The 13,059-nt window shown below is 43.5% G+C and overlaps 1 protein-coding gene across 4 annotated transcripts in view; it reads right to left on the reverse strand.

The window, feature by feature from the left end:
- kiaa0586 (KIAA0586 ortholog) overlaps positions 1-13,059 on the reverse strand; it is an 800,223-nt gene that overhangs the window by 738,709 nt on the left and 48,455 nt on the right. For all 4 annotated transcript variants that reach the window (XM_070879138.1, XM_070879139.1, XM_070879135.1 and 1 more), the window contains exon 6: positions 78-314. In XM_070879138.1, the coding sequence (XP_070735239.1) occupies positions 78-314 (237 nt within the window). The remainder of the gene's footprint in view (positions 1-77; positions 315-13,059) is intronic.

Consider the following 13,059-nt stretch of genomic DNA (forward strand, 5'->3'; position numbering starts at 1 on the left):
GTGTATTGCGAATGGAGAATGCTGAATTAAGAAAATACCTTTGTCAGACAAGCTATTAATTTACACTGTAGGTGTACCTGAAGCTCGAGTTGCTGTTCTTGAAGCTTCTCCAGATGGCTCAGTCGTTGATTCAAGAGAGTGCTCAGCTGTGTCTCCAGCTCTCTGACTCTTGCTTGATGCTCTTTGGACCCTGGATCATGAACCCAAGCCTTTGCTTTATGTTCTGCAAGCTGCTTCACCTGTTGATCCATTTCCTGGAGTTTAGTCTCCAACTCAGCCACAGTAACAGTCTTAGCAGTGAGGTCACTCTGGGCCTAAATATAATAAATTACAAATAACTTAAAAGTTACAACAGTTATTGCAAAAATGTAAATTTGATTATGTTGATCAGCAAACACAATTACATCCATTTCTCAAATGGGGGTCTCCTCACACCCGTCAAATAATTTGCATAGTATTTGATTGCTATTTGTATTTTACTTGTGTAATTTAGTTTTTAAATTAATTTTGGGATGAGGGCATCGCTGTCAAGGCCCGCATTTAATGGCCATCCTTAGTTGCACTAGGAAGGTGCTGGTGGGCCTACTTCTTGAACCGCTGCGGTCAGCATGGTAAATAACCGCCCAACATGAAGCTCAATCCTGGGATTAAGAGTCCCATGCTCTACCGACTGAGCTCACTGGGCTATGGGTAACATATTTTCAGTGCACCCATAAATTTATTTAAAATATTAGATTTCCATATGCATCCCGTCAACTTTTTACATTATACATTTGTGTCAACATTTATAATGGAAACTGCTATGTAAATTTGTCATACTGTAATTACCCTCTCTCTGCACCACCACTATCAGCATGGGGTTTAAATACAAACCAACAACTTTACACAGCACGAGAATGATTTAGATAATTCTCCCTTACTTCTCAGTGCACTCACTCTGGCAGTCCAGCCAATATTTGGAATTTTCTGCACATGGAAATTATAATTGTTAATTCAAACTCTACCATTCCGGGGCATAGCATGTTCATGTAACAACAGGCACCACCATCATCCTAATTATTAGTTTAAAAAGAGTTCATAAATATTTGAAGATTAAACATAAAACTCACCGATAACTGGTTCTACAAAACAAAAAAAAGTATTCATTTCTCTTTTCTCCACTCCCAATCATCCCCTTAAATCCCATCTCCCCTGGCCCTTCCACCTACAAGTGCAAGGAGCTCACGGACTTCTTTCTCACTGAGGTTCCTCGTCCACATCCCTACTTCCCTTGCCCATCAACCCAAGCTTGCCCCAAGGTTTCCCTGACCTAGTCCTGAACTTGCATCATTCTTTCCTATCTCCCCTCATGCCGATTTCAATTGCATCTTGTCCAAGACTCACACCTCCTGCTCTCTTGATCCTATTCCCACTAAACTGCTGACTTACCCAAATGCTGCTCCTAGCCCCCTTGCTAACTGATGTTGTAAACTGCTGCCTCTCCCACAGCTTTCAAAACTGTACTCATCTCCACACCCCCATCTCAAAAAAAAACATCATTGACCTACTCTTTCCTTCCATACTGCTGCCAATCTCCAACCTCCTTTTCCTCTCCAAAGGCCTTGAACAAGTTGTCACCGTCCAATTCCATGTTCACCTTTCCCGCAAATTCATGTTTGAACTGTCCAATCAGGTTTCCTCCACTACAACAGCAATAATGGCCCTAATGTAAGAATATATGCTGAGGAGGGCATTTATAGGGAGTCAGCTCAAAAGGGTTAAATAACTAAAGCTTTGGCTAGAATTACTGTTCGACAAAATTGAACAGCTTTAAGGCCTTCAAATCAACTGGTGGCAGGTGCAGGATGACTGATGGTTATTATTGCAAGCTAAGGGAGGGAGGACCAGTTCGATACATGAAGGTGTCTACAGCGTTATCTCTTATTCCTCCCTAGATGTAGTCATTCATACTAGAGAACTCTTCTTATTTGCTCAAATATAATCTTATTTTATTCTTTTTCAGTATTGAACCTTTGCAGGGTTGTAGTTTAATATTAAGTTTTCTGGCCTACAGTTTTATTTCTCCCTTATTAGAATAAGTAAAGAGAATGATGTTTAAGTTAGGAGTTTGAGCAGTGGAGAAGAAGTGGCCCGAACTGGGGATTGGAGCAGAGGCAGGAAATAAAGAGCACGGTCAGAGAGGAGCCCAAACTCACCGTGAGCAGCGGAGGTGGAGTGGACCCAACTGGAGTGGAGAGAGAAAAAAAATCAAGGAGTGATGTCACAGGACAGCAGGTAGGTGATTGGTTGGTGAGTATTAGAGCGGTTTTATTTGTCTCTAACCTAGTGCAGTATTTTAAACTAAGAGCTGGGGAACAATAACTCATACTTTATTAAATTAATAACTAGATAAATTAATGAATTACTATAACTCACTTGATTAAAAACTTTAACTAATTTAAATAAGCATATAAATAAAAAAACTCTAGAGATGGCATGGCAGGCTGTGTGTCAGGACTGTAGTATGTGGGAGATTGTGGACAAAGAGACTGTCCCAGATTCCCACATCTACAGGAAATGTCTCTGCATTCAGTCACTCCGGCTCAGAGTCATTGAGCTGGAATGCGAATTCGAGATACTCCGAAACTTAAGGGAGGGGGAGGAAATTCTGGACAGTTTTATCCAGAATGATCATACTCCAGAGGAAAGCACAGGTTAAGGAAGGTGAGGGTGCAACTGCTAGGAAGACAGGTAGTGGGAACTTAGGAGAGGTTGAGAAACAAGTCCCGCAGACACTGGTCCTGTCCAACAAGTACGATCTACTGAGGACAAGGAGAAAGACTGTGAGGTTGACAGCCACAATGCAGACCAAGGCACCATGGCTCAGAAGGCTGTCCAAAGGCCAAAGGGAATTGGGGGGGGGGGGGGCGAAGAGCAGAAAGAAATGTGATAGTGATAGGGGATTCTATAATTAGAGGGATAGATAGCATCCTGTGCAGCCAAGAATGAGAACCCCAAATGATGTGTTGCAGGGTAAGGGATATCTTGAGACGGCTGGAGAGAAATTAGTAAATCTAGTTGTTGTCCATTTCGGAACAAACGACATAGGTAGGAACAGAGAGAAGGTACTGCTGAAGGAATATCAGGAGTTAGGAGCTAAATTAAAAAGCTGGACCACGAGGGTAATAATTTCTGGATTACTGTCCAAGAAACGTGTAAATTGGCATAGAAACAGTCAGATCAGGAGAATTAACATGTGGCTAAAGGACTAATGTGGGAAACATTTCATGGCAACTGGTACCAGTACTGGGACAAGAAAGAGCTGTACCGATGGGATGGGCCCAACCTGAAACCAGGATGGGACCCGTGTCATCGTGGAAAGTGTAAATAGGGAGGAAGCAAAGACTTAAACTAGTAAGATGGTGAGGAGGAGGAATCTACAAGAAATGAAACCAGCCTAAATATAAACAAAACAGGAAAAGAGAGCATAGGGAAGAGTAAAGTAAGGGAGGATATTGATGGCCAGGGAATAATTGGAGTTATAGAACAGGAGTGCAAAAAGATGGTAATAAAATAAAGTGAAAAGAACTGCTTTCAAAAATGAGGTAAACTGTCTGTACCGCAATGCACACAGTAATAAAACAGTGGAGCTGGAGGCAATCAAACCAGACATAGTAGGGATTACTGAGCCATGGCTACAGAAAAATCAAAACTGGGTATTAAACATTGCAGGCTATAAGAGGGGAAAAGAGAGGTGGAGTAGCTGCAGTTATTCAGGATAACATAATGGCAGTAGAAAAAAGTGACACAGCTATCAGCAAGACAGAAATAGAATCCATGTTAATAAAGGATCAATCACGTTACGAGGCATAGTCTACAGGCCATCTGATAGTGGAAGGGAGGTAGAGGATGAAATTTGCAAACAAATTAGGAAAATGAGCAAAAACATAGAATAATCATCATGGGGATTTCAAGAACCCCAATATGAATTGGACAGAAAGAGATAGTTAATGGGGATGAGGGAATGGCGTTCCGACAATGTGTACAGAACTCCTTTCTAACCCGATATGTAAAAAGCCCAACAAGGGATGTTTCGCTATTGGATTTGGTGATGGGGAATGAACCAGAGCGCATAAGAGAAGAAAAGTAAGGGAACATGGAGGCAATAGTGACCATAATATATTATGCTTTAAAATAATAATTGAGAAGGTCCATAAGTATGACAAAGACCAGGTTGATAGATTGGAGAAAAGCTGAATTTATGGGGCTGAGAATAGAATTTGGGAAAATAAAAAGGACAACAATATTGGCAAACAATGACATAGAATAACAATGGAAAACATTTAAAACGGTGTTCAGCAGAATCCAGGTAAAATATATTCCGCTAAAAAACAAAAACAAGTTAAACACCAATGAGACACCATGGATGAATGAAGCCAAAAGGGAAAAATTGAGGGTAAGGAAAGAGGCATGGACAGCAGGGAATAGCATGATAAGGGAGAATACAGAGAGATTGGGAAAGTCAAAATCACAATTCGGAATTAAATTATCAAGGAACATAAAACAAAATAGTAAAATATTTTTATAGGCACATCAATAAAAAGTCGGTCAGGATGGGAATAGGGCCACTAAGGGATGGACAGAATAATACCACTGGCAGTGATAGAGAGATAGCAGAAATATTAAATAATTACTGTGCCTCAGTATTTACCAGGGAGATAGAACAGATGAACATGACATTGGATCATGAGATTAGCAATGAAATAACTGCATTTAAAATAAAAAGGGATATATATTAAATAAGCTGATCAATCAATAAGCTAATCAAACTTAACAAGAAAAAAAACCCAGATGAATTACATCTGCACATTTTAAAAGAATCTAGTGAAGAGATAGCGGAGGCATTACTACATATAATTCATTAGAAAAAGGTATAGTACCAGAGGACTGGCTGACAGCTAACACTATACCTACATTTAAAAAGGGGATAGAACATGCCCAGGGAACTATAGACCAGTCAGCTTAACATCGGTGGTAGGAAAAATAATGGAATCCCTACTATAGGAAAAAATAGAAGAACATCTAGAAGCCAAAACATAATAATGAATAGTCAGCATGGATTTCAAAAGGGAAAGTCTTGCTTGACCAACATAGAAAATAGGTGCAGGAGTAGGCCATTCGGCCCTTCGAGCCTGCACCGCCATTCACAATATGATCATGGCTGATCATGCAACTTCAGTACCCCATTCCTACTTTCTCTCCATACCCTTTGATCCCTTTAGCCGGAAGGGCCACATCTAACTTCCTTTTGAATATATCGAACGAACTGGCCTCAACAACTTTCTGTGGTAGATAATGCCACAGGTTCACAATTCTCTGAGTGAAGAACTTTCTCCTCATCTCGCTCCTAAATGGCTTACCCCTTTTCCTTAGGCTGTGACCCCTGGTTCTGGACTTCCCCAACATCGGGAACATTCTTCCTGCATCTAACCTGCATCCAGTCCCGTCAGAATTTTATATGTTTCTATGAGATCCCCTCTCATTCTTCTAAATTCCAATGAATATAAGCCGAGTTGATCCAACCTTTCTTCATATGTCAGTCCTGCCATCCTGGGAATCAGTCTGGTGAACCTTCGCTGCACTCCCTCAATAGCAAGAATGTCCTTCCTCAGATTAGGCATGATCAGCCATGATCATATTGAATGGTGGTGCAGGCTCAAAGGGCCGAATGGCCTACTCCTGCACCTATTTTCCTATTAAGAGACCAAAACTGTACACAATATTCAAGGTGTGGCCTCACCAAGGCCCTGTACAACTACAGTACGACCTCCCTGCTCCTATACTCAAAACCTCTTGCTATGAAGGCCAACATGCCATTTGCCTTCTTCACCGCCTGCTGTACCTGCATGCCAACCTTCAATGACTGATGTACCATGACACCCAGGTCTCGTTGCACTTCCCCTTTTCCTAATCTGTCACCGTTCAGATAATATTCCGCCTCCCTGTTTTTGCCACCAAAGTGGATAACCACATTTATCCACATTATACTGCATCTGCCATGCATTTGCCCACTCACCTAACCTGTCTAAGTCACCCTGCAGCCTCTTATCTCATTGAATTTTTTGAAGCAGTAACAGAGAGAATAGACAAGGGTAATGCAGTAGATGTAACGTATCTAGATTTTCAAAAAGCCTTCGATAAGGTACCACATAATAGATACATGAATAAGGTTAGAGAATGCGGAGTCAGGGGACAAGTAGCAGAATGGATAGCTAGCTGGCTTAAAGACAGAAAGCAGAGAGTAGGGGTAAAGGATAGCTATTCGCATTGGCAGGTGGTAGGTAGTGGTGTTCCACACGGATTAGTGCTACACCACTGTTGTATACAATTTATAATAACGATTTAGACTATGGAATCAAAAACACAATTTTTAAATTTGCGGATGACACCAAATTGGGGTGGTGGGGGGGGGGCAATGATAGTTAATACTGAGGAGGACTGAAAAGAAATTACAGGAAGACAGTAATAAACTTGCAGAATGGGCATATAATTGGCAAATGAAATTCAACACAGATAAATGTGAGGTGTTACATTTTGGTAGAAAGAATAGGATGGTCACTTATTATTTGGAGGATGCGAGTCCAGGTGGGGTAGAGGAACAAAGGGATCTCGGAGTATAAAAACACAAATCACTAAAAGTAGTGACACAGGTTAACAAAGCCATAAAAAAGCCAACCAGGCACTGGGGTTTATTTCTAGAGGGATAGAATTGAAAACTGGTGAGCTTTGTATCGAACCTTGGATAGACAAAATTTGGGAGTACTGCATACAATTCTAGTTCAATAAAAAGGATATAGAGGCACTGGAGAGGATTTACAAGGATGATACCAGAAATGCAAGAGTACCACCCATCAGGAAAGGATGAGCAGGCTGGGTCTCTTTTCTCTTGGAAAAAAAGGCTGAGGGGTGACCTAATGGAGGTCTTGACCATCATGAAAGGTTTTGATAGAATGGATACAGAGTGAGTGTTTCCACATGTGGGAAAGAGGATAATTAGAAAGAGAATAATTAGAAGCCATCAATATAAAACAATCAAGAAATCAAATAGAGAATCAGAAGAAACTTCTTTACCCAGAGTAGTGAGAATATGGAACTCTCCACCACAGAGAGTAGTTGAGGCAAATAGTATAGATGCATTTAAGGGGAGGCTAGCTAAGCTTTTGAGGGAGAAGGGAATAAAGGGTCATGCTGATCGAGTTACATGAGGAAAAGACAGGAGGAAGCTCGAGTGGAGCATAAATGCCGGCATGAACTGGTTGGGCCAACTGGCCTGTTTCTGTGCCGTATATTCTATGTAGTCCTATGATTTCTTTATAATTTCAAGGTTTCCATTAACTGCAAGTATAAGGGAAGCTTGTAGAGAGGTTAAAACAAAGATAACGGGTTATAAGGCATTGTCTATGCCTGTACATGTACGTGCCAATCCTATGATTGGGAAAAATTGGCGGGGGACGGGGGGGGGGTGGTAAAGGGAGGAGAAAGAGTGTATTGGGAAAAACATAATTGGATGTTCAGTTTTTTGGGGTTTATCCTATGACTTGAGCCTCTCTCAGTGTAGAGGTTCAAACTGAGGGCGAGACAACGGGGTGCGGAAGGATATCACAGCCCTTTCCAAGGATTAATGGGTAATAGAACTCTCAATTGTTCCTCGTTAACTGCTGCTAAAATACTGTGTGTATGAAGTGTCACTCATGTTTAAATAAAAATCAGAACTGTTACCAATATGGTAACTATTCAGTTTCAAACTATTGAATCGACAATCCAAAGGGATTATAAAAGATTACACGAATCAAAGTCACACATGACATCCTATGTGACTGACCATGGTGCACTATCCCTCCTCATCCTTCTCGATCTGTCTGCAACCTTCGACATGGTTGACCACTCCATCCTCCTCCAACGTCTCTCTTAGAACATAGAAACATAGAAAATAGGTGCAGGAGCAGGCCATCCGGCCCTTCGACCCTGCACCACCATTCAATAAGATCATGTCTGATCATTCCTTCAGTACCCCTTTCCTGCTTTCTCTCCATACCCCTTGATCCCTTTAGCCGCAAGGGCCATATCTAACCCCCTCTTGAATATATCCAATGAACTGGCATCAACAACTCTCTGCGGCAGGGAATTCCACAGGTACGCAACTCTCTGAGTGAAGAAGTTTCTCCTCATCTCAGTCCTAAATGGCCTACCCCTTATCCTAAGACTGTGTCCCCTGGTTCTGGACTTCCCCAACATCGGAAACATTCTTCCCGCATCTAACCTGTCCAGTCCCGTCAGAATCTTATATGTTTCTATGAGATCCCCTCTCATCCTTCTAAACTCCAGTGTATAAAGGCCCAGTTGATCCAGTCTCCCCTCATATGTCAGTCCAGCCATCCCTGGAATCAGTCTGGTAAACCTTCGCTGCACTCCCGTCATAGCAAGAACGTCCTTCCTCGGATTAGGAGACCAAAACTGAACACAATATTCCAGGTGGGGCCTCAACAAGGCCCTGTACAACTGCAGTAAGACTTCCCTGCTCCTATACTCAAATCCCCTTGCTCTGAAGGCCAACATACCATTTGCCTTCTTCACCGCCTGCTGTACCTGCATGCCAACCTTCAATGACTGATGAACCATGACACCCAGGTCTCGCTGCACCTCTCCTTTTCCTAATCTGCCGCCATTCAGATAATATTCTGCCTTCATGTTTTTGCCCTCAAAGTGGATAACCTCACATTTATCCACATTATACTGCATCTGCCATGTATTTGCCCACCCGCCTAACCTGTCCAAGTCACCCTGCAGCCTCTTAACGTCCTCCTCACAGCTCACACCACCATCCAGTTTAGTGTCATCTGCAAACTTGGAGATATTACATTCAATTCCTTCATCTAAATCATTAATGTATATTGTAAAGAACTGGGGTCCCAGCACTGAGCCCTGCGGCACTCCACGAGTCACTGCCTGCCATTCTGAAAAAAATCCATTAATCCCGACTCTCTGCTTCCTGTCTGCCAACCAGGTCTCGATCCACGTCAGTACATTACCCCCAATACCATGTGCTTTGATCTCTTGTGTGGGACCTTGTCAAAACCCTTTTGAAAGTCCAAATACACCACATCCACTGGTTCCCCCCGTTCTCTCTACTGGTTACATCCTCAAAAAATTCCAGAAGATTTGTGAAGCATGATTTCCCCTTCATTAATCCATGCTGACTTGGACCAATCCTATCACTGCTTTCCAAATGTGCTGCTATTTCATCCTTAATGATTGATTCCAACATTTTCCCCAGCACTGATGTCAGGCTAACCGGTCTGTAATTGCCGGTTTTCTCTCTCCCTCCTTTTTTAAAAAGTGGTGTTACATTAGCAACCCTCCAATCCATAGGAACTGATCCAGAGTCGATAGACTGTTGGAAAATTATCACCAATGCATCCACTATTTCTCGGGCCATTTCCTTAAGTACTCTGGGATGTAGACTGTCAGGTCCTGGGGATTTATCGGCCTTCAATCCCGTCAATTTCCCTAACACAATTTCCTGCCTAATAAGGATATCCTTCAGTTCCTCCTTCTCACTAGACCTTCGGTCCCCTAGTACATCCGGAAGGTTATTTGTGAAGACAGAACCAAAGTACTTGTTCAATTGGTCTGCCATTTCTTTGTTCCCCATTATAAATTCACCCGAATCCGACTGCAAGGGCCCTACATTTGTCTTTACTAATCTTTTTCTCTTCACATATCTATAGAAGCTTTTGCAGTCATTTTTTATGTTTCCCTCAAGCTTCCTCTCGTACTCTATTTTCCCCCTCTTAATTAAACCCTTTGTCCTCTTCTGCTCCATTCTAAATTTCTCCCAGTCCTCCGGTTTGCTGCTTTTTCTGGCTAATTTGTATGCCTCTTCCTTGGATTTAACAACATCCTTAATTTCCCTTGTTAGCCACGGTTGAGCCACCTTCCCCGTTTTATTTTTTACTCCAGACAGGGATGTACAATTGTTGAAGTTCGTCCATATGATCTTTAAAGGTTTGCCATTACCTATCCACCGTCAACCCTTTATGTATCATTTGCCAGTCTAATCTAGCCAATTCGCGCCTCATACCATCAAAGTTACCTTTCCTTAAGTTCATGACCCTAGTTTCTGAATTAACTTTGTCACTCTCCATCTTAATAAAGAATCCTACCATATTATGGTCACTCTTCTCCTAGGGGCCTCGCACAACAAGATTGCTCATTAGTCCCCTCTCATTAAACATCACCCAGTCTAGGATGGCCAGCTCTCTGGTTGGTTCCTCAACATATTGGTCTGGAAAACCATCCCTAATACACTCCAGGAAATCCTCCTCCACCGCATTTTTACCAGTTACGTTAGCCCAATCAATATGTAGATTAAAGTCGTCCATGATTACTGCTGTACCTTTATTGCACACATCCCTTACTTCTTGTTTAATGCTGTCCCCAACCTCACTACTACTATTTGGTGGCCTGTACACAACTCCCACTAGCGTTTTCTGCCCTTTGGTATTCTGTACCTCCACCCAAACCGATTCCACATCATCCAAGCTAATGTCCTTCCTTACAATTGCACTAATTTTCTCTTTAACCAGCAACGCCACCCCGCCTCCTTTTCCTTTCTCTATCCTTCCTAAATACTGAATACCCTTGGATGTTGAGTTGCCAGCATTGGTCACCCTGGAGCCATGTCTCCGTGATGTCAATCACATCGTATCCGTTAACTGCTATCTGTGCCGTTAATTCGTCCACCTTATTCCGAATACTCCTCGCATTGAGGCACAGAGCCTTCAGGCTTGTCTTTTTAACACACTTGGACCCTTTAGAATTCTGCTGTAAATTGGCCCTTTTTGTTTTTTGCCTTGGGTTTCTCTGCCCTCCACTTTTACTATTCTCCTTTCTATCTTTTGCTTCTGTCTCCATTTTATTCCCCTCTGTCTCCCTGCATAGGATCCCATCCCTCTGCCATATTAGTTTAACTCCTCCCAAACAGCACTAGCAAACACTCCCCGAGGACATTGGTTCCGGTCCTGCCAAGGTGCAGACCTTCCGGTTTGTACTGGTCCCACATCCTCCAGGACCGGTTCCAATGTCCCAGGGATGTGAATCCCTCCCTTCTGCACCACTGCTCAAGCCACGTATTCATCTGAGCTATCCTGCGATTCCTACTCTGACTCGCACGTGTCACTGGTCGCAATCCTGAGATTACTACTTTTGAGGTCCGACTTTTTAATTTAACTCCTAGCTCCATAAATTCGTGGTACTTATATGGTACCTATATGTAACCACGACAACTGGCTGTTCACCCTCCTTTTTTAGAATGTCCTGCACCCGCTCCGAGCCATCCTTGACCCTTGCACCAGGGAGGCAACATACCATCCTGGAGTCTCGGTTGTGGCCGCAGAAACGTCTATCTATTCCCCTCACAATTGAATCCCCTATCACTATAGCTCTCCCACTCTTTTTCCTGCCCTCCTGTACAGCAGAGCCAGCCACGGTGCCATGGACTTGGCTGCTGCTGCTCTCCCCTGATGAGTCATCCCCCTCAACAGTATCCAAAGCGGTGTATCTGTTTTGCAGGGGAATGACCGCAGAGGACCCCTGCACTACCTTCCTTGCACTGCTCTTCCTGTTGGTCTTCCATTCCCTATTTGGCTGTGTACCCTTTACCTGCGGTGAGACCAACTCGCTAAATGTGCTGTTCACGTGATTCTCAACATGTGCGGTCCGTCAGGAGCTAGAGGCGGATACACTTCCCACACACGTCGTCGTCAGGGACACCGGAAGCGTCCCTGACTTCCCACATAGTACAGGAGGAGCATAACACGTGTCCGAGCTCTCCTGCCATGACTTAACCTCTTTTGTTGTCCAGCTGAGTGGGACTGCACTCATCAGGTTCCATTCTTACCTATTCAGTCGTAGACAGAGAATCGCCTACAATGGCTTCGCTTACCTTTGGAATCCACACCCCTCCCCCCCCACCCCCCCAAAAGGATCTAATCAGCCCCCTCCTATTTCTCATCTACATGCTGCCCCTCAGCAATAGATAAAACGTAATGTTCCACATGTGCGCCGACGACACCCAACTCAACCTCATCATAGACCCATCCAGCAACTATGTTGTCAGATAGCTTTTCTCGACATCCAGAGTCCTTAATGAGCCGTAATTCCCTCCAGTTAAACATTGGTGCCTTCGTCTTTGGCACCCACCACAAACTTTGCTCCCTTGCCACTGATTCCATTCTTCTCCCTGGACACTGTCTCAAGCTGAACCAGACTGTTCACAACTTCGGCATCATATCTGACCCTGAGCTGAGCTTCCGACCACACATCTTATCCGTCACAGAGACTCCCAACTTCCACCTCTGTAGCATTGCCTGTCTCCACCCCTGTCTCAACCCATATGCTGCTGAAACCCTCATTCCTGCTTTTGTTACCTCCAGACTTGACTACTCCAATGCTCTCTTGGCCGACCTCCCAGTTTCCATCCTCCATGAACTAAAGCTCATCCAAAACTCTGCTGCTCGTATCCTAACTCACACCAAATCCTGCTCATCCATCACCCTTGTACGCGTTGACCTACATTGGCTTCCGGTCCCCCAATGCCTCGATTTTAAAATTATCACCTGCATGTTCAAATCCTTCCATGGCCTCGCCCTTCTTAACCTTTTCCTGCGTTCCTCCAAATCTGCCTTCTTGAAGGCCCCACTTCCTTCGCTCCACCAGAGAAGGCTATACATTCAGCCTTCTAAGTCCCAAGTTCTAGAATTCCCTCCCTAAGCATCTCCACCTTTTCACCTTTGAAGACGCCTCCTTAAAACCTACCTCTTTGACCAAGCTTCTTGTCACTCCCCCCAATAACTCTTTCTTTGCTCAGAGTCAATTTTTGTCTGATAACGCTCCTGTGTAGAGTCTTGGGAAGTTTAATTATGTGAAAGGCACTATATAAATGCAAGTTGTTGCTGTGTCAGCTGTGGTTCAGTGGGTAGCACTCTTGCCTCGGAGTCAGAAGGTCGTGGGTTCACTTTC

The sequence above is a fragment of the Pristiophorus japonicus genome, chromosome 4 (assembly GCF_044704955.1).
Source record: "Pristiophorus japonicus isolate sPriJap1 chromosome 4, sPriJap1.hap1, whole genome shotgun sequence".
In the NCBI taxonomy this organism is placed as follows: Eukaryota; Metazoa; Chordata; class Chondrichthyes; family Pristiophoridae; genus Pristiophorus; species Pristiophorus japonicus.